This window comes from Pleurodeles waltl, chromosome 9, assembly GCF_031143425.1.
Source record: "Pleurodeles waltl isolate 20211129_DDA chromosome 9, aPleWal1.hap1.20221129, whole genome shotgun sequence".
Classification (NCBI taxonomy): domain Eukaryota; kingdom Metazoa; phylum Chordata; class Amphibia; order Caudata; family Salamandridae; genus Pleurodeles; species Pleurodeles waltl.
This window is the reverse complement of record NC_090448.1, coordinates 1,146,797,499-1,146,821,934: the sequence shown is the minus strand read 5'-3', so window position 1 is coordinate 1,146,821,934 and position 24,436 is coordinate 1,146,797,499. Positions and strand designations below refer to the sequence as shown.

At 42.2% G+C, this 24,436-nt stretch overlaps 1 protein-coding gene across 1 annotated transcript in view; it reads right to left on the bottom strand.

Moving 5' to 3' along the window:
* The window catches only part of LOC138260452 (uncharacterized), a 72,189-nt gene that overhangs the window by 41,503 nt on the left and 6,250 nt on the right, over positions 1-24,436 (bottom strand). The window contains exons 2-5 of the mRNA XM_069208963.1: positions 18,643-18,708; positions 8,140-8,554; positions 7,206-7,267; positions 5,459-6,258 (exon numbers count right to left, since the gene is read on the bottom strand). Coding sequence (XP_069065064.1) covers positions 5,459-6,258; positions 7,206-7,267; positions 8,140-8,554; positions 18,643-18,668 — 1,303 coding nt within the window. The 5' untranslated portion in view covers positions 18,669-18,708. The remainder of the gene's footprint in view (positions 1-5,458; positions 6,259-7,205; positions 7,268-8,139; positions 8,555-18,642; positions 18,709-24,436) is intronic.

The following is a 24,436-nucleotide window of genomic DNA, read 5'->3' as shown; positions in this document are numbered from 1 at the left end:
ACAATATTTAGACCCCCCCTTCACATAGCAACACTCTAAGTATGAGAAAGAAAAAGATTGCAAAGTATATGATGTTGCATTTTACAAAGCTCAACAAATTTGGCTGACATCTGTAAGATTTATTTAAAAAAAAGACAAGACAACAGAATTTACAATTTCTTCACTAGACCATGCAAATAAATGTCTAGGAAGGTAAACCTGTTGAGTAGGAGCAGGAGCAGGAGCTCTCACACATCCGTTAGGATGTCATGCTTCATCATTGGGGTGCTCCTCGTCAGACCGGCACTGCATTGTCTGACAGGCTCCCCATAAGGGGGCTCTTTGCCGGAGATCTTTAAGAGAAAATGGAAAATTGATACCTACTGGCAGGCTAATGGCAGGAGAGAAAAATAAAATTGGTTCAGTACCCTGTCAGGAATTACTGTTTAATAATCAACAAAGGATACAGACCAAGATTAAAAACTGTAATAAGAAAGTGATAAATCGAGAGATAATGCTTAAACACTTTCAAAAGGAAAGGGGTGGAAACTTTCACTGGACCTCTAAAGATTGGTCAACATGTTTCGCGTCTGGTGCTCACGGCTGATCCGGTGACGCTTCTTCAGGACCAATAATGATTATAAACTTCTCCTGTATCAAAAAATCTAGGGGAGAATATCCTATCAAAATCTATTTTAATACAAAAAGTCAAACAAATCGTCAGACTAATCCAAAGCAGTCACTTACATTGAAGCGTACTGTCCAAAAGGTCACTAAACAATCAGGTCGCCCATCCCCAGTAGTAGGAAGGGCTCCATGGGAGGTGTAAGCCTAGGATTGTCACTATTATGGCAGTACGTCAATCGGACTGCCATAATAGTCATGCTTACTAGAACTTACTAAAAATAGCAGCAAAGCAACTACTTTCAACAAACAACACATTCAACTGTTGTAAGACAAGTGTGTTCGCCTCTCACTATTTCCACCAAACCATTTAGGGTAATTTTTCTTGACATGTCAGTCCATTACAGAGTGTCCATCGATATAAGTACATGTTGGTAGAGGTTGATTTATGTGCTACATTCCTTTCTGTTTAGTCACAAAAAATGCCACTGCTCAAGCATCAAAGGCTTGCAGTGCCTAATTGCAACGGGAGCAATCCATATCTTTCATTCAGGCAATGGTCATGCTTTTGCTGCTAAGGCATTTATGTCTGCATTTGGAATATGACTGCTACATTTGCAGGTGTTCTGCCTGAAAGCAAACAATGGTATGCTTAAAAAAGCCTTGACTGGTAACATATTGGATATAGGGTTGACATGACCATAGCCTGTATGGGATTCAGAGGGCTCTAAATATTTTGCCTGGAGGACTATTAGGTGGTCACATCCCGTACGAAATTCCGCATGGACTATCAATGTGTGCGCCGGATCTTGATTCCTTTAGAAAGGTGGCAGAGTCAAAAGTGAAAGCACGTAACTCCAAGTCACAGCTGAATAGATTACAGACTGCCCAAGAAACTAGAGCTAAATTGTTCGTAAAGAACTCTAACAAAGGTAGAGTTACTAAAGCTGCTGATGAACTAGTCCTGGAAAATATCAGTGACAAGCAAGTCCTTGGACCTTTGTATAGACCACCTGCACCTGTTCAAGCGGTAGAGGGTTCTCGGACAGCACTTCTGGTGCAAAGTGAGACTAGAAAGTGTTGATTGATCATAACAAAAACACCATGTGGTAGATTCTGTTCAGCAGACCTCCATTAAGATCCGGAGTAGATCAACACATCTTCTCCCTACTCTACAGCCATAATGAATCAATTAATTAATGATTTGTGCTCATAAAGCTCTTTGGACAATGAGGATCCCCATTTAAACACAGGAAATCAGGAGCGGCTATTTTAATCATTATTATAGACATCATTACATTCTTGAATTGAACAGCATTTAAGAAGTATATAACTACACACAGTGGGAATAATATCAGACTCCGCCCATAAATAGACCTAAAAAGTTCTGGAAAAGGCTATCTTATTTTAGTAGGGGTGACAGGTCTGATTCATATCCACAGATTTCTGTCTAAAGCTCCTGGTCCATTAACAAACAAACCTGATCCCAAATCCAATATATAATCCCAGATAAATATGCCTTTATACATTGTTGGCAAATTATGCCAAAGATGACTATCTCATTCCAAGAAGAATGCCATTAAAGGACAACTGCAACAACAAGGTGATGGATGGAATTCTTGGATGAATCTCAGCCACAGGCAGTCGCTTGGCCCGCATTTCAGCCTATCGTTTTGCACCTACCATGCCACTCTACAGAAAGGCCTACCTAATGCAAATGAGTACCAACCCTGCTTCCCATGTGTACAGTCTGTCCTGAAGTGCTAGATGAGGCCCCCTACACAGGGGACTACAGGCAACCCTAGACCAGATTCACCCTACCCTATCATTTAGTAGGCATCAACATTGGGAACAACCACCTATAGTTCATCTTCCTTTTCAGGAATCGTGCTATAACCTCACTAATTCTCTTCTCTTTTAGAGTTTGATATGACCAGTGTTAGGAAAGCTGCACCTCTAAGCCTAACATATTGGTGCCTGGGCTGTAGTTTAATTTTCTTTATGCTAGAAAAAAGGCCTTTTTACCAGAATGTCACTTTGCTTTAATTATTCATGTGTTTTTGAACTATGTGTCTTCTCTATTCCCACAATGTCTGTTTACTTCTTCAATAGCTCTGTGTGGTAATTTTGTACAAAGCCTGATATATCTTGTTTCTCAGTTCTACCGTTGCCATACCTCAGGCACATATTGCCTATTCTTGATCTGTCCTGTAACACATTTGTCCTGAATTTCACTCATATGAAACCGGAGACATTCCAGCTTACTTTCAGGCTGGGCACTTCTTGACAGACTGGAGACAACACTGGTTGACTTCTTTGGTAAAGCCCCGTACTACGTTAAGTCTTTAGGCCATTTTTGCACATAAGGTTTGTACTGAAAGCCTTCACTGTATACAGGTCTGCTCCTGTATCTTCTTATGTTTTCCATCTGGGATTGTTTGCGAGACCTCTTCATTCCTACTAAATCTGCCAATAGGTGTTTTCTCGCTTTCAGTAGAGGCTTAGAGATGTTCAGTGCCTGTGGATTACTTCACAATCTTTCCAGTTATTGTATAATGTTTATGAGCATTTAAAAAGGACATCCCATACAGTTGTGCTGCTGTGGATATCTGGCTTGAGCTTCGCTTGTTGCATTTTAGGCATTAGCGAATGTCCAGGCCATTAAAATGCACTTAAGTCTTCCTTTTGTTTGGAGTAAACACTTATATTCCTTTCATTTTTTGCTTTAATTTTATCACTTATTTGTAATCTAGCTGGTAGACTAACTTTTGCTATCCAGGTCTGCAAGCAGATATTCCTAGCCTTCCTGTCCCTAGGGGCTGTTCACCTGGCACCTTTTTTCTCTGCTGCAGGGAAGTCCTCAGTTCACTGGTGGATACCTGGTGTTTATTTCCAGACCATGGGCTCCATCTTGCGCTGCTCTAGAAGGATCACTTACTCAAACAGTGTACTCAGCTCTTGAGTGCCATCTTCTGGCAACCGGACATGCTGCTTTGCTCTCCAGCATGAATACAACTACTACTTCTCACAGGACACTCAGCTGGCCTTAGCAAACCATTGATCCAGACTGCCATTAGTAAGAAAGCTAATACAAATGTTGCGTTTAGTTAGGGGCTACACCAGCTCCGAGCAGCTGTAAGTTTAAACGCCATCCTCCTCTTCCCATGATCTACATTAAATGGGTGTCTTTTTTGTGGTATCCACTTTGATGTTCCACTAGACATCCTGCTTCTTTCTTGTTACCTAAGTGTAGGGGCTTTCGGAGTGGCAGGGGTTTCCAGAAGACTAACGTTGTTGCATTGCTTTTACTTAAACTAAGAGGACCTGGTGCCAAAAGAATTCAGCACTCTTAGTCTAAATAATGAATTAATTAAGGCACTTCCAAAATATCAAATAAAAGTCATGCAAATACATGAGAATAAGCATTTAACTCAACTGCAGCAAAACATGTGTTTGTACAAAGATAAATGCAGAGCATGTATACATGAGCTAAATAATCAAGATTTAAAATACTTCACCAATTGGGCTGGCATCATCCTCGCCAGCACGACTGGGAACCCTTGATTCAGTCAGAGAGGAGCCCGATTGGGATCACAAATCAGATCCGGGGCAGCGCTCCACAGGCAAGCTCCTACCTAAGCGCCAGGTCTCCCTGTCTTTTAAACCTTAAAACACCTCAAGAACAAGGTTCTAGCAACCCCCTCCCCTCTGTTATGAAATTAAACGCTGTCTGTACTCCATCTGCGTCAAAACACCCACAGAAGCAGGCCAGGTTCCCAATGTTTGTTCTGAGACAGATTTGTACATTCCTTGGTAAAAAACAGCCTCAGCCTTGTGAACTCTTATCAACTCCGCATCCCACATAATATGTTCCGGACTGTCCGACTCTTCGCTAGTGAAGAGAAAAACAAGTTGTGTACAGGAAAACACCTGTGCTGCCCTGCAGCTGCCCCAGGGCACAAAACGGAGTCACTCGCACAAAACTGAGTCAATGGCCAAATGATGGTTAAATCTAAATAACATCAGAGTTGCTTTATCCAGCCTGAAAGTATTAGGTGTTTGTTTCAGTGTATATAGTACGTGACTATGACAGAAGCTGTGGAGTTAGGTGGAGAGCTTTTCCTACCTCTCCAATCACAACTGTCAGAATAAGCAGTGTTTTTCTTTTCAAGATTATAGACATGGAAATTAAGACAATTCAACTAAGATGATAGTAAATAAACATTGTACAAGCACCAAGTATAGATAAACAAGGATGACAGGGGATGAATTATAAAGGAGATTGCAGGGCAACAGTACAGCAGGTTACCGGATCATTGTGAGTAGTGGACGACTGTCATGTACTAAATGACAATGCACACTTGCATGCATAAAAAAAGTGATAAAAACTAGAACATCACTGGGCTATCACTGATGAGATACTTGTGATCAGATCAGAATTTTAAAATGGCAGGTGATACAAATTTACTGATGGGACATGAAGACACTGAACCAAAAATATAGAAAGGAAAAATGTACACCAAATGGCAAAACTGATTAAAACACGCATGGCTGTTTCTCAAAAGGAAAGGGCTATGGCCAACTGGCAGGAGGTCTTCTCCGAAGATAACTGAGGGGAAAGCGTGGTGCCCTGTACTCAATGTCCTACTCAATTGAGTGGGCTCTTAAAATATAAAAAACAAGCAAACCATTTCAAAATAGTGTGACTTGCTTTCACTTGACCACTGCATTGAACAGTGACTAGTGCCCACTAGTGAAAAGTTGTGTAAAAAAAAAAAACAATCAGCTCAATACACCTTTGATTAATATTAGAAACACAATATTATGAAAATGAGTAAGTCACCAAAATGCTCACCCGAGTAGGTCGAGGCCATGAAAACAGTGCCATTGCCATATCTTTCAAATTGCTTCTTTTGGTTTTCTGTATGAACCACAATTCTGAGAGCCTGGTTGTCTAGAGTCGATACTGGTTGATAATAGATAACATGTTTAATGATTGAAGTTTTAAGTGTACTATTGACACTTAGTGCATCATCTGAGTGTTGACGGTCTTTTTTTCTATACTCATAAAGTATGCCTTGTATGTCTTTAGGTGACGGGTAATACCGTCTGTCTTCAATATCCACAAAGCCTCTCTCCTTTGACCACTCAGCAACAAGTGGGATTATGTCTCTTGTCTTTCTGCCGGAAAAGGCAAGAATTTCTATGTACTGCACAAGTTCTGGGTGAATTCTGCTGACTCTCTTTTCAACTGGGGATTGTGGTGAATGTCCTTTGTGTTGAAGCTCCCTCCTCACCACACACGCAGTAATGTTAGCCCCTTTTTCAAATGAAAAGGATACATAGGCTGTGCAACCGTTGGCACGGGTTTTGCTTGGACTGCCACTGGAGGCCCCCTTGGCTTTATTATGCCTGTCACATAGACGCTGAATATAGGATCCCCTCTGCTTCCGAACAGTAAATGTTCCGTGTCCATCTGCCTGCAGACCGTCAATGTAATTCTGGATAAATTCTTCTTCTGAGTCAAAGACGGGAAGGACCTCTACATCTGTTGATCCATGCTGAGTAGATTTTATAGATTTTTCTGCCAAATTTTTTATAAAAATTCTTCCAAGTTTAGACAGTCCTTGCATTTTCTCTGGGTTAATCACAGACCTTGATTTTTTAAAGATAAATATAAAATTAATACACTGATGTCATAGGTTGAATTAATATTAATGCAGAGACAGATGCATAGACATTTGTTACATGTACAAGGCATTGCACAAATTAAAAAGTTTGTCTTAACTCACACACAATTGTATTTTCATGCAACCATTTCAAATGTGTATGCTGTGTAAAACAGACATGTCAACCTTAGCTTGACTTGTAAGTGGATGAAACTAGATATTAGCCTTTTCAACTGTCTACAACTGAAGTTAAATAATATTATTTGTCTTTGCACAAATCTGATAAATTTCTGATAAATCTACAAAAGTTTAAGCATTGTGTTGACAGAGTATTTCTTTCATTTATCATTATGCCCTTGAGAAGCGACTCTGATGTCTCATGTTCCAAGGGGCATGGAGGTTTCATTGTTCATTTTGCCAGGAGGCTATCTGCCAGGTGTCTATGAACATACTCCTCTTAAAAAGGACAGAAGTCAATAACAGTGCACCTCAACAAGAGTAGCCTTCATGAGCCAATTCATGGAAAGTGTAAATGATTCCTTGAATTTCAGTTGTGAGTCAAGCCTACTGCAGAAAACCCTTTGTGAATCAGAACTTGTGTGTTTCCATATGCGCAGGAATATATGCTTTTACTGCGTCTGACAGTGTACATGGTTTTGATGTCTGACTACTATGCTGAGGGCCTGGAATTAAAAATGCAATGCTGCATAGCCAAGACCTGAGAAGCACAGCAGTAGCAGTGTTGTACCGTGGGATGCTTGTGCAGCTACAATATGTGGAAATTTAGGCCATGAAAAAAGTGTGACACAATGAGAGAGATGTGTGGCAGTAGTATTGTGACTTAGGTTAGTCTATCATCTCAGTGTTAAATGAATGTTAAGGTTACATTAAAGAATGGTTTTACATGTAATGCAACAAATGCTAGATATTTACCCTTCAGAACTGGAACGTGAGGTAGTCTTGATTGCCTGGACCACAGGCAAGGGTTTTGGAGGCTAACAGAAAGGATAAAAGTAAGGTTTAATAATATGGTCTCAACTTTTGTCAACCTCTGCTTCAAACACCTGTCAACTTCATTTCGATCCCTGCTGAGCTGTGTGCTACATCAGCCCTTCGCGTATGTGCCACATTTAGCTTTTCTACTGACCAGCTACACCCAACCTCAACTTCCCACTACCCCACCATCCACTTCGCCACATGCAGAACCTGCTACTATCTCAGCTGGTTTGCTGCTGATCTGCCCTCCCGCTCTTTGTACTTCTTCCCCTTCTTTCGCTCTGCTCCACCTGCCTCCCTCAATACTTCAGCTGCTCCCCATCGTCCTGCTACCTCCAAGAGCCCATCTTTCTCCATCAGCTCTCCCTATAAATAGCTGTTCCAAACCTCAGCTATTTCTTGCCTATCACCTTAACCATTCTGACCTGCTAGCTGCCACTTAGCAGTACTTGACAGCTCCATCTATCCTCCTGACATCACCCCTGCATGCACAGCCTCCCAATAAGTTATTCAATGGTCAGTTGCGCCTACTTCTACTCCCTCCCTCATCTCTCCATTTCTTACCACAATCAACTGCACCACTTTCCACCTTAGCTTCTGCCACCTCTCCAATTTTCATCCTCACTTTTCCCTCTACTACTGCTCTTCATGTGCTATGTCCATCACTGACTCAGCTCTACCCCTTATGCGTTCCCCTAAATCTACCCTGTCAAATCCCACTCAGCTTCTCACTCATCAGCTCACCCAGTGCTTCCTTATATACAGGATCCCTATCTGCCCTCGATAATCTCCTCTTCATCAGCTACCCTACTCTCACACCAGCTCTGTAGTATTTATTTACTGACTCAGGCACTAGGTGAATTAGACATACTCTTTTTGCAGCTACAGGCAGTGTAAAATGTCTTCTGTGGTGAAGATCCTTCCTCACAACACATGCAGTAATGTTCGCCCCATGATGAAACGTAAAGGATACGTAGGCACTGCAACCGCCTGGACGATTTTTGCCTGGGCTGATGACAGATGTCTCTTTGGTTGTATTATACCCGTCACATAGGCGCTGGACATCAGTTTCCGTCTTCTTCTGAACAGTAAATGTCCGATGTCCCTGAGCATGCAACCTGTCCATGTAAGCACCAATAAATTCTTCTTCAGTCCCAAAGACTGGTAGGACTTCTATATCAGAGGATCCCTTCCGGGCAGATTTTACAGTCTCTTCAGCCAAATGTTTAAGAAAAATACGCCCAAGTTTTGAAATGGCTTGTGCCGCTTCGATATTGGCATCACACCTTGATTTTATAAAAACAAATATAAAAGCATGATACAAATGGCAGGGTTTGTATGGTGTAAGATATATAGAGATAATGATACATACAAATAGTCAAGCACATTTATTAATGTATTAATTAATTAGCATGTAAGAGAAGGACACACTGTAAAATTACATATACAGTGCTGTTCATTTTTATTACAATGGCATGTGTGGTGCAGTTATTAAAATGCAAGCCTAGTTTGAAAAGTGTAATTGTGGATTCAGTTTTTTGTATCATAAAACATTTCAGAAAGGTTTGCATTTTTGTATGTTCATGAAAACTATGTATGCTCACATCAAGATTTTTTTTTATTTGACTGATATATATTTTGTGTCTATTGATTTTTTGTTGAATAATTTAGTGCTGGTCCGTCTGAATAACTGATTGTTGTATTTATTTTACACATCTCAAAGTTTCCTAATTCTGTTCTATTCATTAGTATCTTCTTTTGCTTTATGCAACAAGTGAATCATACTGAGCGTGTTACTAACATTTGATCATTATGTTCACTTTAAACTCAATAATACTCGTTTGAAAACAAAATCAGCATTTTAAATAAAGGAATGGCACAGTAGCACAGGCAAACTAGCCCTGGTACTAAAATCACTCTTTTTCTGGCCGCTGCAAACTGGAAAAACGTTGTTACTGTCAGTGATGTTAGCTAGTGGGTGAATAGAGCTGACCCACTGGCCCATGTGCCGTGATGGGCAGAAGCAAGATACTGGTGAGACTTTAACACACCAACAGATGAAGAAGGCTCACCAAAAGTAGACTATGGGGGTTATTACAACTTCGGAGGAGGTGTTAATCCATCCCAAAAGTGACGGTAAAGTGACGGATATACCACCAGCCGTATTACGAGTCCATTATATCCTATGGAACTCGTAATATGGCTGGTGGTATATCCGTCACTTTTGGGACGGATTAACACCTCCTCCAAAGTTGTAATAACCCCCTATGTATTTATATATATGTATCTATAGTATTATTTTTTGTAAACATCAGGATGGCAAATCAGCTAAACCCATCTCCACATTATATGTAAAACAAGAAATGTTTGCCATTTTGTCACAATGCTTGTATAATTGGTATACAGCAAGCATTTATTTAGTTTATCCTGGACCCCTAGTGACTTCACAGAGGTATCTCTCATGTGCAGTTTGCATATGCTGAATTAGGAACCCCTATGAAACCTTGTCATCAGGATGAAGATATCATTGCAGAGATACTGCAACCTGTATTCTTTTCATAAATGCTTCAGTCATAGCCACCTAGTGACATCAGACATTGATGTCTTTTACTAAGCAACCATGTTGCAAGAGTCCATTTTCCTTGCTATGTCACTCTTCTAATATATGGTAAATGATCATGATAATCACCTCCCAGAAATCAGTTACATTTCTTGCACACGGGCTAATACGCAGGAATATATGTTTGGGGGGCATTGCACTGAGTGATGATAGCAACATAAAAGAGTGGTTCAATGGATGATAAAATAAGCTTTCTTGCTGAATTGTTAAAAACATGTTTACATTTTGGTAAGACTGTAAAGACACAGGGAAGCAGGACAGGCAGTGAGAGTAGGTGTATACATTTTGGGATAGAGTCTGAAGAGCTCACAGAAGGCCCCTTGGTTAGGTCAATGAACACATGGTCCTTATCTTTGTTAACCATCCAGAAGCAATAGATTGCCAAGCACTCCCTTGCCAAATCGCACAATGCGTTTAGAAAATGCATACTGAATCTCAAATTTGAAGGGGTGTGTCTACAGCATATATTCCAAATTGCATTTTAGAATGCTATTTAAAACTGTCAGCAACTGTAATTTGGGTCACAAACCATTTTTAAGTTACCAGCTTCTCAAAGGTGGTGGTAACCCATTCACAAAGGCAAAGTGGTCCTCCTAGGACCATTTCCCTGTTCTGAATGTAAAACAATATTCTGGAGGGGTTTGTGGTCTGGTGGAAATTTAACAACATTATAAATGCAGCACTATTTCATTCAAGACAATGGCTTGAATTTTAAACAAAAATATATTGAAAATACAATCACAGACATGGCGGTCTGCTGACCAAAGCAGGCCACCATTTATTTAATGGCCATCCATTGGAGTAAGTCACAACTTGCCATCTGCTTCATGAAGAATAATCAGGTAGGTTGGATTGTGCCGCACTTCGAATCCTTATTGTGGGGACCGATCTATTAATACATCGGTCGGTTCACAAAATAACTTATCTAAACAAGTACTGGTCGTAAATTACACACATCTGACCCTACGTTTCTGTTATGAATTGCTCATTATAATTGCATAGCAAATGTCCTTTGCCTACAGCTACACAAATAACAGATTTCTGCTATTATCACTCTTGTTTCTGTTGTTGGTTCTAAGAGATAGCGAAAACGGTTCTTTCCCTCCATATATCTTAACGCTACATAAGAAAGAACATAGGCAGGGTATTTTACAATGCTCGCTGTTGTTCCTATAGGGTCTTTCTCTCTGGGGCAAAATTAGTATATTTCCAGCAGCAGAAAGCAAATAGGTCTGATGCAATGGACTAATGTTTACAGCTCAGTGAGGAGGTGGTCAAGACTGCCAATTGAATTTATTAGCCAACACCTTTTTGTTTTCTGAGATATACAGCCTCAACTTTCAGTGTATGAGCTCCATTTTGTAAAGTGTTGCTGGCTATAAGGTGGTCTGGCTGAAGTTGTCAATGGTGACAGTTGACAGGTATTTGTGAGTAATGGTGAAATAGATAGGTTATCTTATTCCAATTAGACAACTTCTATCCCTATTAATTTGATGACCTCATCTCATACAGGCCTCAGGTTTTCCTTGGTACCTGTGCACTCCATGTGTTATTTGTGTGGTCTTAGGTACCCTAACTATGTATGAGAAAGTCAGAACGCATAGGCGGTATCCATTTTCTGCAATTGCGCATACACAGTACTTTACATTTAAAATGTTTCCTCCCCCACTTTGTGTTATTTTTGCTCCCAAGTGTATAGAATTGTGAATTCAAATCATTGGGCTCTGTTCAATTAATCAACCAATCAATCAATTTTTATAAAGCGCAACTACTCACCCGTGAGGGTCTCAAGGTGCTGTTCATACCCAGCAGCCCCTTGCTTCCTCCCTGCCCTTAGCTGACCACCTCTACCTCAAGGGTTGGCCTCTTAATATTACTGTTGACCTGCAGGTGCAGTAGTTGAGCCTGTTCTTCCCCCCTGGTAAATGGTGCTCAGCTCACATATATTATCTCTGCAGTCAGGGTGTCCAACTCGGGCATCCAACCAAAAGGAAGAAGGATAAAAGTTTCAGTGTGGTGTGTTCCCTGTTTGTGCCAGATAGACACGAGGGGTAGAACTAGAATTTGTTTCCCTTCCATCTCTGTTCTCCTATTCTCCAAGCCCCTCCCCATTCCAATATGTGTGAACTCCATACACTGCTGTTTTGGGGTTGATTCTATGTTGCACAGGTATATATTGTTTTGTAGTTTAGCAATCCCTCCACTGTGTTACTCCCTCCTTTGTTTCTTGTGAGTGGAAACCATGCATCACTCTTCTGATGTTTCAAGACCACCTCCAATTAGTTACTCTTCTGTTTCTCTCTGATGCTTCTAGATAGACTTCACATAATATGTTGAAACCTCTGATCCCTTTATTAAGGCTCATGCCTAGTTTCCTTATAACAGTTGAGCTGTGGCATATCTTGTCTTCTGTAATAAAGAAACAACATATCTGCTAAGCTATAATACGTTTTTAGAGTTGAGTTCAGGCATCAGAATGGCTCTCGCAGCAGCCAGGATGAAAGGAAGTTTAACCAACAAAAATGGGTGCTGGCTTTTTCTTTTGATATAGATTTCTAAAAAAGAAAAGTTGAATATCAATAAGGAGACATTCATGCCAGTGTTTTTTTTTTTTCTACAGTGCAGGTCATTGGAAGAAAGATATAAGGCCTGAGAACGAGTGTGGCAGTCTCTAGATCGCTGCCAATGCGGCGGTCCGACAGCCAAATTACAACCCTGGTGGTCAGGCCACCAGGGAACTGCCAGCTCCGCCAGGATCTCAGATCCTGGCAGTCTGGTGGTTGGTTGTGGTCCTAATCCACCAGGGCAGCGCTGGGGATTACGACCCCCTTCTCGGCCTGCGGTTTCATGGCGGTAGCAACGCCATGAAAAGGCTGGCGGAGAACAGGTGCAGGGGTCCCACGGGGACCCCTGCACTGCCAATGCACTTGGCATGGACAATGCAGGAGCCCTCCTGGACACCACCCTCGCAATTTTCACTTCCGAACATTGCAAGGGTGCTGGTGCACCCTACAGGCTACAGCATTGTTTCTGGCTCGATTACAAGCCGGAGACAATTCTGTAGCCTGTTTTCCCGCTAGGTCAGCGGGCGGAAACTCAGGTTTCCGTCTGCCGACCTAGCATTACATAGGCGGCGCCCACCCTGTTGGGAGTTTGGCGGACGGGCTTTCCCACCCGCCAAACTCGTAATAGGGCCCATAATCTCAACATGTTTATACACAATCCGATCCACAGCCTTCTTAACCTGACTTAATTTAATGGATTATATTATATTTTTGAAACAAAATTAGTGTGTGCTTTTGGCGTTTTTAATTTTGCAATACAGATTCTACACATGTATACTTCTGGTTTGTGATGAACATGAAAGAGATAGACACCAAAGCTCAGATAAATACACATTTTGCCCTGGTTTGTGTTACAAAAGTGACGCAAACCTGTGCAATTTTTTTTTATTTATTTACTTACTAGCGCAAAACTTGATTTCCCTCAAAGTAACGCAAAGCAGCCCTTAGCACCGCTTTCAATTACTCTACAAATGGGGCACTGCATGGGTAGTCTATGGGAGTTCCCATGCAACCACCCATTTTTTTGTTTTTTACGTAAAACCCTATCTACTAACAATAGTAGACATGGTTTTGTGCAAAAAAAATATTCTACTTTGAAACAGAAGTTAAAAAGTAGAAATGTTTTGATTTCTCCTACCTTTTCCCATGTGGGAGAAGTTTCAAAGTCAGTCTAAGCATAGTGTTTTGTACTGGATGGGTGCATCAGAGCAAAGGAGAGAGTCACATATTTCTATAGGTGTGGCGCTTTCCTGCTCTTTCCTTATTACACATGTGACCATAGAAAATCTAGGCCCAAAGTTTTAAACAATTTGTGGGAAGGGTCATGTTATCCTCATGATCTTATCAAGCAACTTCTCCTTCGGCTGATTTGGTCTGGGAACTGCTTGGTGACTTGCATTATCCTTATAAAAAAAGGCAGGGGAAACTTTATCCAATATATAATACTTGCTGCAGGTTTAGCAATGACTCCAAATATGTTTGGTCTCGTGATAGTAGTTGGCGAGTGCCGTATACCACAAGCGACTATTCTGATGCACATTAACAGTGGATTCCATGTATAGTACATACAGGTGTGGCTGAGACTTTCTCACCCTTCTGCAACACCTATTCTTATGCACAGCTAAGCTCCATGAGACATGTGCCCACTAAGTCATCATATTTTTATTCCTTATTTTATCATTTTTAATTTTTGCAGTTTTATATAGCACAAACTTAGTCTGAAGGTATTGGAGCACTTTACATGAGCACCAGTTGCATTAAATAATATCACTTTTTTTTAGGCACAGTGAGATTACGTGATTTGCCCAGAATGACAGGATGTTGAGCTGATGCCGAGACTCCAATCTGGTGCTCCAGTTCCAAAGTTGGCAGCACATCCTTTCCTGTCATACCTCACACTCTTCAACTAACATGTCCAAAAAAGGTCAAACTACACGACCAACTTTTGAAACCATGCACGCTGAAAGTCACACGAGCAGTTGATTCATTTTGGAACGCTTCAAAGCCCTTGTCACTGGTATGAAGCTGTATATAAATAATGAAACCAGAACACCCAGAACCTTGCAAGGGACAGGTTCAGTGCAAATCAAAGACCAGTACATTTCAATACAATTATTTTTCAAAGTCCAATCTATATCTTATGAATTCACACATTGTATCCCAAACCGTGACTGTTTTTAGGCTTTAATTTATCTTGTCCCTAGGCCAATTATATTTAATCTTTATTTAATGTGCTTTGTGTTTTTAGTACTAATCTGCAGTTCAAGCATTCGTGAAAGAGATTATCATGTCCAGCCTGCATTTTATGCACTTTTGCTCTTACTCTAGTCCAAACTCCATGTCTTATACTTGTGAATTGTACAGTCCTCTGCCAATTTCTGGATCCTAAATCATCACGTTTTGAAATCTTGTGTTTAAATGAAAGAGGAATACATATTTGTTCTTCATCATAAAAAGGATACTTAGCTTTTTGCTTAAGAAATATTTATTCATAACTAGACTAGAGCACACATCAGTTTACACACTGTATTTTCCCCAAGGCAAAAAGTGCCTGGAAGGGACCGAGCATTTCTTAAAAATCTGATTCTCATCGGCTTGCTGCCAAGAACGTTTAGGGGGGGGCATGCATCAACAATGGGGTTCTGGGCCCCACCACCCGCCACTACAATCCACACCACTATGGCCATGCTTGCACCTAGTCACAGGCTGTGCTGAAAGCCTCTCTGAGATGGGCTGCTGTGCCTTCCTCTCTTGAGGAAACCTTTTAAGATCCCACTAAAATTTCCTGCAAAGTCCCCAGTATCAATCAGGCAGATAAACTTCAATGGTAGTTTACACAGCTAGTATCAGCACAAGATCCTCAAAGGAATATAGGTCATAACAGGGTGATTGGCTCTTTTGTATGCAGATTTGTTTTAATCTTTAAGTGAGTAGCTTATGTGCCTCTTATAATCACTATTAGAAAAAAATCAGTTTTGTTTTTTATAACTGTGCTGAAGCATATACCTGTTACGTTCTAATCCTTAGAACTACCATGGAGCATCTTTAATGTTTGCCATTTTTTTCTCACCAACCAACGTGTGCTTTTTCTCTTTTGGGATCTGCCGTTTGGAATAAGCGCACTCTTATCCTCAGGAGCACCAACAACTTTCTGTTCTCCAAGAAAAAAATAACAGATACCTCACGTCTTACTCATTTCAACTTGTATATCTGCAGATCTGGCTAAGGTTTTGCTACCATCAGGCTTAGTGTTATGACTGCTCAGAAGGTGGAGAACCTCAACTCTAAATGTGACTGTTCAAAGGTCTGTGTTGCGCGTAGCAGCTTTTGGGGAATGTCCAGACTGAAGGAAGCCACCTTGTCACAGAGAACCATTTGAAAGACACCTTCAGCTGATTGAGTGAAGTGCTTTGTACCCTTCATGGTGCTGCTGTGTTACCCCTAGAAGTCACACAACTATTTTAGTGAGGTTTTGATGTTACTTTTTTATTTCATACTTATTGTGATTTTTTTTTTTATTATTTCACTGCTGACGCTTCTCTTGTTGGTATTTGTTTAAAACGATGTGTGTGGTCACTTCCCTTGATGTCAATGAATATGCTATGTTTCACTAATGCAGCTATTTTTTATTTTATTTTGTAATACTTTCCTGGCAACACTTCTATTGATGTCATAGAGTACACTACATAGCTCTCAATCCTAAGAAATGTAAAAACTCAACAACTCTGAGAAAGCAAGCCCCTATTTTTTGCTGTAATGGCTTGCTATGTTATGAGTATATTAATCAGCATTATAAGAACTCTATCGACCACTTTTAACAAAAATCACAAAATTACAGTACATGAATTTAATGTGATTTTATAAAAATTTGGCACATTGAAAGTTTAGTCTGATGAAATCAACTAAGAACACTGACAGAATTATTTTTTAAAACACACTGAAAAGTCCCCATAATGCCTGTTAATGATACACTGGTTCTCTCGTTATTTTTTATTGGAATTAAAGATGTAATTATCACTTTGTACACCTTATCACTACACAAACACTTGGCCATGACACCTTCAGAGCACTCCTTGTTTATTTGTCCGATTTTAAGGTTGAGTCCTCTATTGTGAGGCATGGGCTTAACAATAATATGTAGGTGCTTGGAGCCTGATCACTGCTTACCATGTCTGGCTTGTCACTCTCATTTGCCTGTTTATTTGTGACCAGGCTTGGCAACCGCTTTGTTTGTCCCTCCCATTGAGCACAGCTTCTTTACCATCTATTTCAACTGGCCGGCTTTAATGCTTCCAGTGCTGGGTTTTCAAGCACTATTTTTTTCTTTTTTGCTTAAGACTGCATGTGTTTTCCTGGTGACCCCCCTTATGTACTTCTCTTTCTACACTCTATGTTGCGCTCTATCATTTGTATGCTTCTCACCGCCCCCTCCATGTAGCGCGTGTGTCCTCCCCATAGCTTTCTCACCTGGGTGCTTCTCCCCACCTGCTCCATGTTGCTCTCCTGTCCTTTGCTTTTTCTTCCCACCCTACGTTGGCTTTCTCCACCTACCCCCTCCCTCTGTCGCCAATTACGTCACCTCCCTAAACCCTGTGCTGCTTCCATTCCCTCGCCCCCGTGTTGCTTCCCACCATCCGCCCCATGTTGCTTTCCACACCCTTTGCCCTCCTTTTCTGTCACCCCTTGGCTTCTCCTCCCATCCCCCAGCATTGCTTTCTCCACCCGCACCCTCCCTATTGCTCCACTTGCACCCTCCATTTGCTTCCCTCGCCAGTGCTTGAAAAAAACGCTTTTGCACGTTTCTTTTTATCTGTTGAATCAACTCAAATCAGCAAATAAAAAGAAAAAAAGAGTGCCCATGTCATTTTGGAGGCACACTCATGCATGATGCACGTGACTTCAAAATGACACCGCTGATTGTGTTATAGGCTTTTTTCCTATTTGTCCACGTTGCACAGCATCAGGAAGACTGTAGAGCATGCCCAAAAATCCATGACAAACCCAATAGATCTCAAAGGCAAGACCTATTGGGTTTGCCAATGCTTGTTCACCCTGCAGCACTTTTTGCCCCGGCCCACTTTTTCTGGGATGTGCTGTACCGTTTTTTATAAAGCTGTACCCACTCTATTAAACCTTCTCCATCTTAGGGCTTGGTTACGAGTTTGGTCGTCGGAAAACCTGACCACTAGACCTGTGGTGAGGAGACTGCCGTCGAGGTGGACGTCTCCCCCATGGCCCTAATACAAATTGCCATGAAAAGGCTGGCGGAGAACAAGGATGTAATCAGCAGGAAGGCGCTCAGTTCAGAGCCACCCTGGCTGATTACAACCAGGACCGCCGCCAGACCGTCGGGATCACTGATCCTGGTGGGGATGGCGGTAGGTTGGCGAGTCTGCCCGCCAACCTCGTAATGTGGCAGTCGGACCGCCACAGCTGCAGCAGTCGGACCGTCAGCCTCGTAATAAGGCCCTTAGTGTCACAACTCTGCTCACGTGACCTTTTGAGTCAAAGTGGTAAGGCAGCTGCAATGTAAAAAGAGGAAAGAACTGCACTGTCCTATATTAAGAAAGCTTTCCCTTTCTCTATTTTCTTCAAGTTGTTCAGCTTTTATATTTAACATTGAAAATATTTTGAGATATCAGTTTTAGACATTTCATTATTTGTTGCTCATTCTAGTCAAAAGGTTTGGTACCATGTCACTTAGGCTTCTTTCCTCAAACTGTAAAGTTAACTACTGCATGCCAAATTTTTTTAATTAGCATTACTTTTCATCAACAAGGATATTGGTTTACATTTTCCATGATAACATTAATCAGAGTGTTTTTTATCAAACTGATAGAACCCTTTGTGGCATGACTTGATATGGTTTATAAGAGCTTTCTTGGCATGACACAAATGGAAACATCAATGCTCCTTAACAACCGCCATTTGTATTACAATGTAAACAGACCATTTTGTGTATCTGAGACACTGTATTTTGTGTAAATCTATATTGTGGATGGCCGGAGCGAGGACTCAAATCCTGCATAGCCCAAACATGACAACCACAAGCAGTAACAGCAATGCACTCTAGAATTCATGAACAGCTGGGGAAAGTAGAAATGTAATTTTTCACTTAAAAAAACATGCAACAGGATGTAATCAATACTTGTAAAGTTTAAAGATAATGCAATAAATGCTGGATATTTACCCATCAGAACTGGAACAAGAGCTCATCTTGATTTACTGTACTGAAGTCAAGTGTTTTGTTAGCTAGCTGAAAAAGGTAAAAGCACAACTTTATTACTTATATCTCCCAAACTCTCCTCATCCTCAGCTTGCCCTATCTGCCTTCCTTTCTTAACTCCTTTCGTGGGTGTCACCTATGTGAATGTTCTCCCTTCAACTGTCGTCCTAATGAGATGCTTAACCCCACAGTTACTCATTATCCACTTGTTTCTCCTTCTCTCACTGCCATCTCTCACTCACACACACCCTTGAACTACCTCAATTATCTCCTACCCAAAATCCCAGCTCCTTCTCTTTCCCATCAGCTCTTGCCTACTCAGCTACTCTTCGACATCAGCTGATACACCCTTGACCGTCCTCCTTCCACCATTCTTAACCTCTACTTGTCACTTGGCTTGTCACCCTCACTTGCCTGTTTCTTATTTGTGACTGAGCTTGGCACCCTTGTGTTTGTCCCTCCCATGGAGCATAGCTTCTTTACCATCTCTTTCAATTGGCTGACTTTAAAGCGTCCACTCCTTGCTTTTTAAGCAATACTTTTTAATTTTTGGTTTAGACTGCATGTGTTCTCATGGTGTCTCCATTATGTACTTCTCTTTTCCTACAATGTGTTGCACTCTAACATCTGTATGCTTCTTATCACCCCTCCATGTTGCTGTCTTGCCCTCCCCATTGCTTTCTCAACGGTGTGCTTCTCCCCACCTGGGCCATGTTGCTCTCCTGTCCTTTGCTTTTACTCCTCACCCTACTTTGGCATCCCTCCCTCAACCCCCTCCTTCTATTGTCCATTGTGTCTCCTCCTCAACCTGTATTGCTTCTGTTCCCCATTTTGCTTTCCACCCCCTTCTCCCTCCTTTTCTGCCACCCCTGGATTCCGCTCCCTTCCCCCAGCATTGCTTTCCCCCACACGCATGTTCCTTGAGATAGTCTCCTACCAGTAGGCTGTCTCATCTCTATTCACTCATCTGTCCCACTCACTTGCTATTGTACTCAGCATCCCTTCAACATCTGTTCTTTCTTATCTGCTACTGGGTTCATTACATGCCCCTCTTAGTTCTAACACTAAATGCCCCTCTTTCTCAGTCCTACCACTATCAAACTGCATCATTATCGCAGCTCTTGTCTCCTTCATCAGACCAACCTTCTGAGTCATTTCATTTACTTCTTACATCGGCTTTATCTCTTCTATGTGAATCCTCAGCACTATCCTATCTTTTACCATATGCCCTCAGCTTCAATACCCCCAAATGCCCAGTTATATACCCATTCAACTCTACACATTGTGGCTCCCCCAAGCTATACCAGCAATACAACTCATCTCTAACCAACCATGTGCTCCATCTCATGTCTGTCCCCACATATTAACAACCTTTTCTCTATCTCTCCAGAGGTCCCAACTTAGCTGTACCCCTTCGCCTGCCCACACCTCAGTGCCTCCACACATAAAACTGTAAGGTTAACGGAATACCTTATCTTGCTGATCAACAGGGGTTTGCAGGCTCGATTATCGTAATCAAATCTATTAAAAAAGCAACTTGTCATTGAACTGAATTATTTTCTAACAGAAGTACCTGTAAGAACAGTGCCTCAGGGATGTGGCAGCATCAGTTTGCGATCATATAGTGATTTAATTCCTAGTGTGGAATTTTCATATTAATGTCACCTAATGACAATTACTATATCAGAGGGATGTCAGCCACCACAAAGTTGAAAAACTAATCCAACAGACTACAACTTAAGCACAGGATTATTGTGTAGTTTTGCGCAGACATTCAGAACAAGCACATCCCCCACCTCCAAACCTCCACATTTCAGATGCAGATGGTGGCCACTGTTCATTTAGTTAAGCATCCCATTAAATTCTGCCCGCAGTTCCCTCAGCAGAATGAAACTGTACTGCTGTTGTGCCTGCATACTCACCTTCACACTAGATTCCTGTTTTACAAGGATAGCACCAGGTAAGATCAAAGCCACAGAAACATTAATCTACAGTGAGGTTTGAAAAGTATTTTCCTTATTCATATGTGAATGACCCCAATCATCCCTATGTGCTCTGGGCCCACGAAGTGGCACACCTCTCAGACAAGTAAATGGGCACACAACGCAATCTAGCAATGGCTGCAAATCTCACAACACTGTGTTCACTGGCGGCCCTGGATCATGAAGACTATCTTTTTGTCCTCCGGGTGGTCAGACCCCTATCTTAGTTGAGCTAACAATGCAGAAAATGTAGATTTCCAAATTTCATTCCACACTTGGAGTGCCACATAAATTATGCAAAAAAAGAAGCAGAGAACTCTGGATGGCTCCCAAGTTTAGGTGGAGAGAAGCTCCAGCAGCACCTTAAAACACCACCGACACTTTGAATCTGCTCACCTCAAATGTCTGTTTCTATGGCAGAGATTTAAACTACAGGATTAGCACAGTGCCATCCACACTGACCTAGAGAGTTACAACTCTGACACTGTGAGCAAGACTTGCTGTGCCGAGCCCTGTTGGCACCGTATCTCAATATATCTTGATACTGGCTATTACCTTCATTTGACTATAACTGATGCAGATGAGGATTACTCCTACAGGATGGTCTGACTCATAACACTCCTTGTCTGAATAAGCAAAACTTGTTATTGTGTGGAGTGAGAGGCACCTGTCCTCCTTTACTCCAAAGAGGATACTTTATGCATAAATCATCTTGGGGTTTAGGGGATGTATTCGGGTGTGTGCCCTCCCCTTCACCCTGCTGACAAGACGGGTTCACAACACCTTAAATTGGCTAATATAAACCAGAATAATGAATGATGCAGACTACCAATGCACATGATGGCACATGGATGACGTTTTTGGCACAGTACATCCTAGCAACAAGAATCATGATCAAGTCTTTAAATATTGTTAGCAAGGACTGTTTTCCATCCAAAGGGTGGGGTTGAGATTCTCAAGTCTACACAAAGATGGATATTGCCATTAGCCTTGCACGCTATGACCAAATGAACCAGCCACAGAGGACACTGTATTGGTATGACAGCACTTAATCTTATTTCTTCTAGCAACTCATTACTGATGGCAATCAGATCTGACATTGTGTAAACGCATGGCATTGCTGCCTTCTAAAATAATCATTTAAACAAAAGCTTTGGGCATCCCTGAAATAGTGGCTGCCCACTTCAGAAACTTCAATGGCAAAATGACCAACTAACTAGGTTCCCCTATGTCATATTCCTCTATCACTAAGAACTGGTTCCTTCAATTGTGATAAAGTTTAAGCTGTCAACTTGTCTGCTGCCGCAAACTTACACCTCATATTCCAATTTATTTTCTTTTTTTTAAAAACTTTTAATGGACATTTTCAAAAATACTCCATCTCATGTTGAATACTCATATGGTGTAGTACTAGTTTCACACACAATCAGCATTATTGTCTCACAGCGGGCACTGCAGTGGGGCCATGCCCATAGCAGGCAAGGGCAATGATTCAGGAGCAATCATATAACAGGTATACGGCCGTACATCATTACAGGGAAGATGCCATTTCAGAGATCAAATACACAACATTGTCCCAACTTAATTAATCAAAACTCTAAACACAGGGCCTGTGAGTCTTATCCTTGCAGGAGTCCCTATGGTAAATCGTGTTAGAGAGGAGGTTTCCAGATTGGGGAGCTATCGCTTCATGGCATAGTAATCCCCTGTAGTAGGGGGTGTCCATGCTAGCTGGGTGCGGTGGGTATTCAAAGTCTGCACGTGCAGCCAGCACACATTGCAGCGACGCACAACTGGGGGGCACCACACATCAGTAGCCACTGCTGATCGCAAATGTGCCCCTGCTGGGCGTCTGTTAGGTGTTTCCCTCTCTTCGAGTCCCATCTACTCAGGATTGGGGCCTGGGTCTGGGGTGCACGCACTATAGCTTCTGTCTCTCGGTCCTTGTTTCGGTCCTTGTTTTGCTCCCACGACTCCCACACCCCCAGCACCTCAGATCACAGAGGCAGTGGGGCGCACACGTACCCCCTGTGCCTCCTCAATGCACGTGTCTCCGCCTGTGCCCACTTTGTCACATCTCACCTCCAGTCCTCTAGTATCAGGCCCACAGAGGATTTCCAGACCATGGCTATCTTCCGTCTGGCCAGCACGAAGGCCAGGTGTAGAAATTTGTTGCCAGCGTTCTTAGAGGTTCGTCTACGGAATAATCCTAACAGACAGAGAGAGCGGCCAGTCGTCAACGGCCGATTCAATGTGTCCCCTTCCCAGAACGTTGAGCCAGAACCGCTGTACACTAGGGCACTCCCCATGTCATGTGGTCAATGTCTGGGTCTGGAACACTGCAGCTAGGGCATCCCCTGGGTTCCCCTCCGTATATTGTTCTGGGCCTGTGTGGGGTTAAGTACGTTCTGTGGATGTAGTTATATTGGAGGTATTTAAACCACGAGTTACGAGAAACCTTGTGGGGATAAGCTAGTACTCTCCGCCACTCGGAGTCTCTTATCTCCGTTCCCAGTGTCACCTTCCATCTGTTTCTTAACGCTTGCAACTACTTGAAGGTCAGTTTGTTTAGGGCTCTATGGAGCCGTGTGACTAAGTGGGAACCTCCACTGACTGACAATAGAAGCAGAAGCACTCTGTGCACATCAGGTTCTGTGTTCACTGTGTTCCACAGGCCCCACATTGCGCGGGCCAACACACAGTAGGTAAGGAACTGCCCTACTGGCAAGCTGGTCTCGACAGTTAGTGCTTCGAATGAGATTCGAACACCAACCCGAAAGCAATCCCCCAATTTTAACAGTCCCACTTCTGTCCAGGGCTTCATCTGGCACGCCGTAAAAAAACGCACCAGTAATGAGGTACACCCACCCACTGCAGCTCGGGCGCATACGGGACTTCCACACCAGTGCACCTCAGTTCCCGTCTCTGTTATGTTGTTGGTTTTGTACATAAAACACCACACTAAGTAAGCGTGTATAATCAAACACTCAGACCACAAATGTTATTTCGCTATGGTGTGCTGCGTACGCTACGTCTGGTTTAATTCCCTTTCGCGCGACAGCCTCACATCCTTTTACTGACTACCATAACATCAACCGGGCTAGTCCACTGGCACCTTGAAATGACAGGGAGAAAACGGCATTTCCCTAAATTACATTTTTCTATTGGGAGAATCTGTACCACAGTTACGTCACTGCGGCCGCAACTCAACATTCCTCCCAAAATTATTTTTAAAAAATGAAAGAGCAAACAGTTTTCAAAGTCAGAAGTAAATCGACTTAGGGCAAACACAGGAGCTATAAGTCAAAGGGGAGAAATCAATTCTCAAAGAGTTCAGGCGTCATAGTCTCGCAGCTGAGTAGAGGGGAGGGTTTTGGCGAAGGTTGTACTGGATGCAAGAGGTTTGGTCGCCAGGAGGTGGAGACGGACAGGCAGGCATTTCGCGGTGGCATTGCCATCTGAAAAACTGCTTCAGTCGGTATGTGCCAGCTCTTCCGCTGGCACAGGACCACATGGCATTTGATCTTCATCAGCCACAGGTTCACTCTGACAAGCTTCAGTGGTGGGCGGTGCCATCAGTGAAGGGACAGGGATGTGGTGTTTCTTAAAAGCCGATATGTTTCTGGTAACTTCATCGGATCTGCAGACGATGACAATCAATGTACCTTGCCTCTTCACCACGGTCTACGGCAGGGGATCAAAAGGTAGCCTAAATTCACTATCTGGGTTTCGATCTTTCAGTAGTATAGAATCCCCCACTTGTACATCTGAGACTT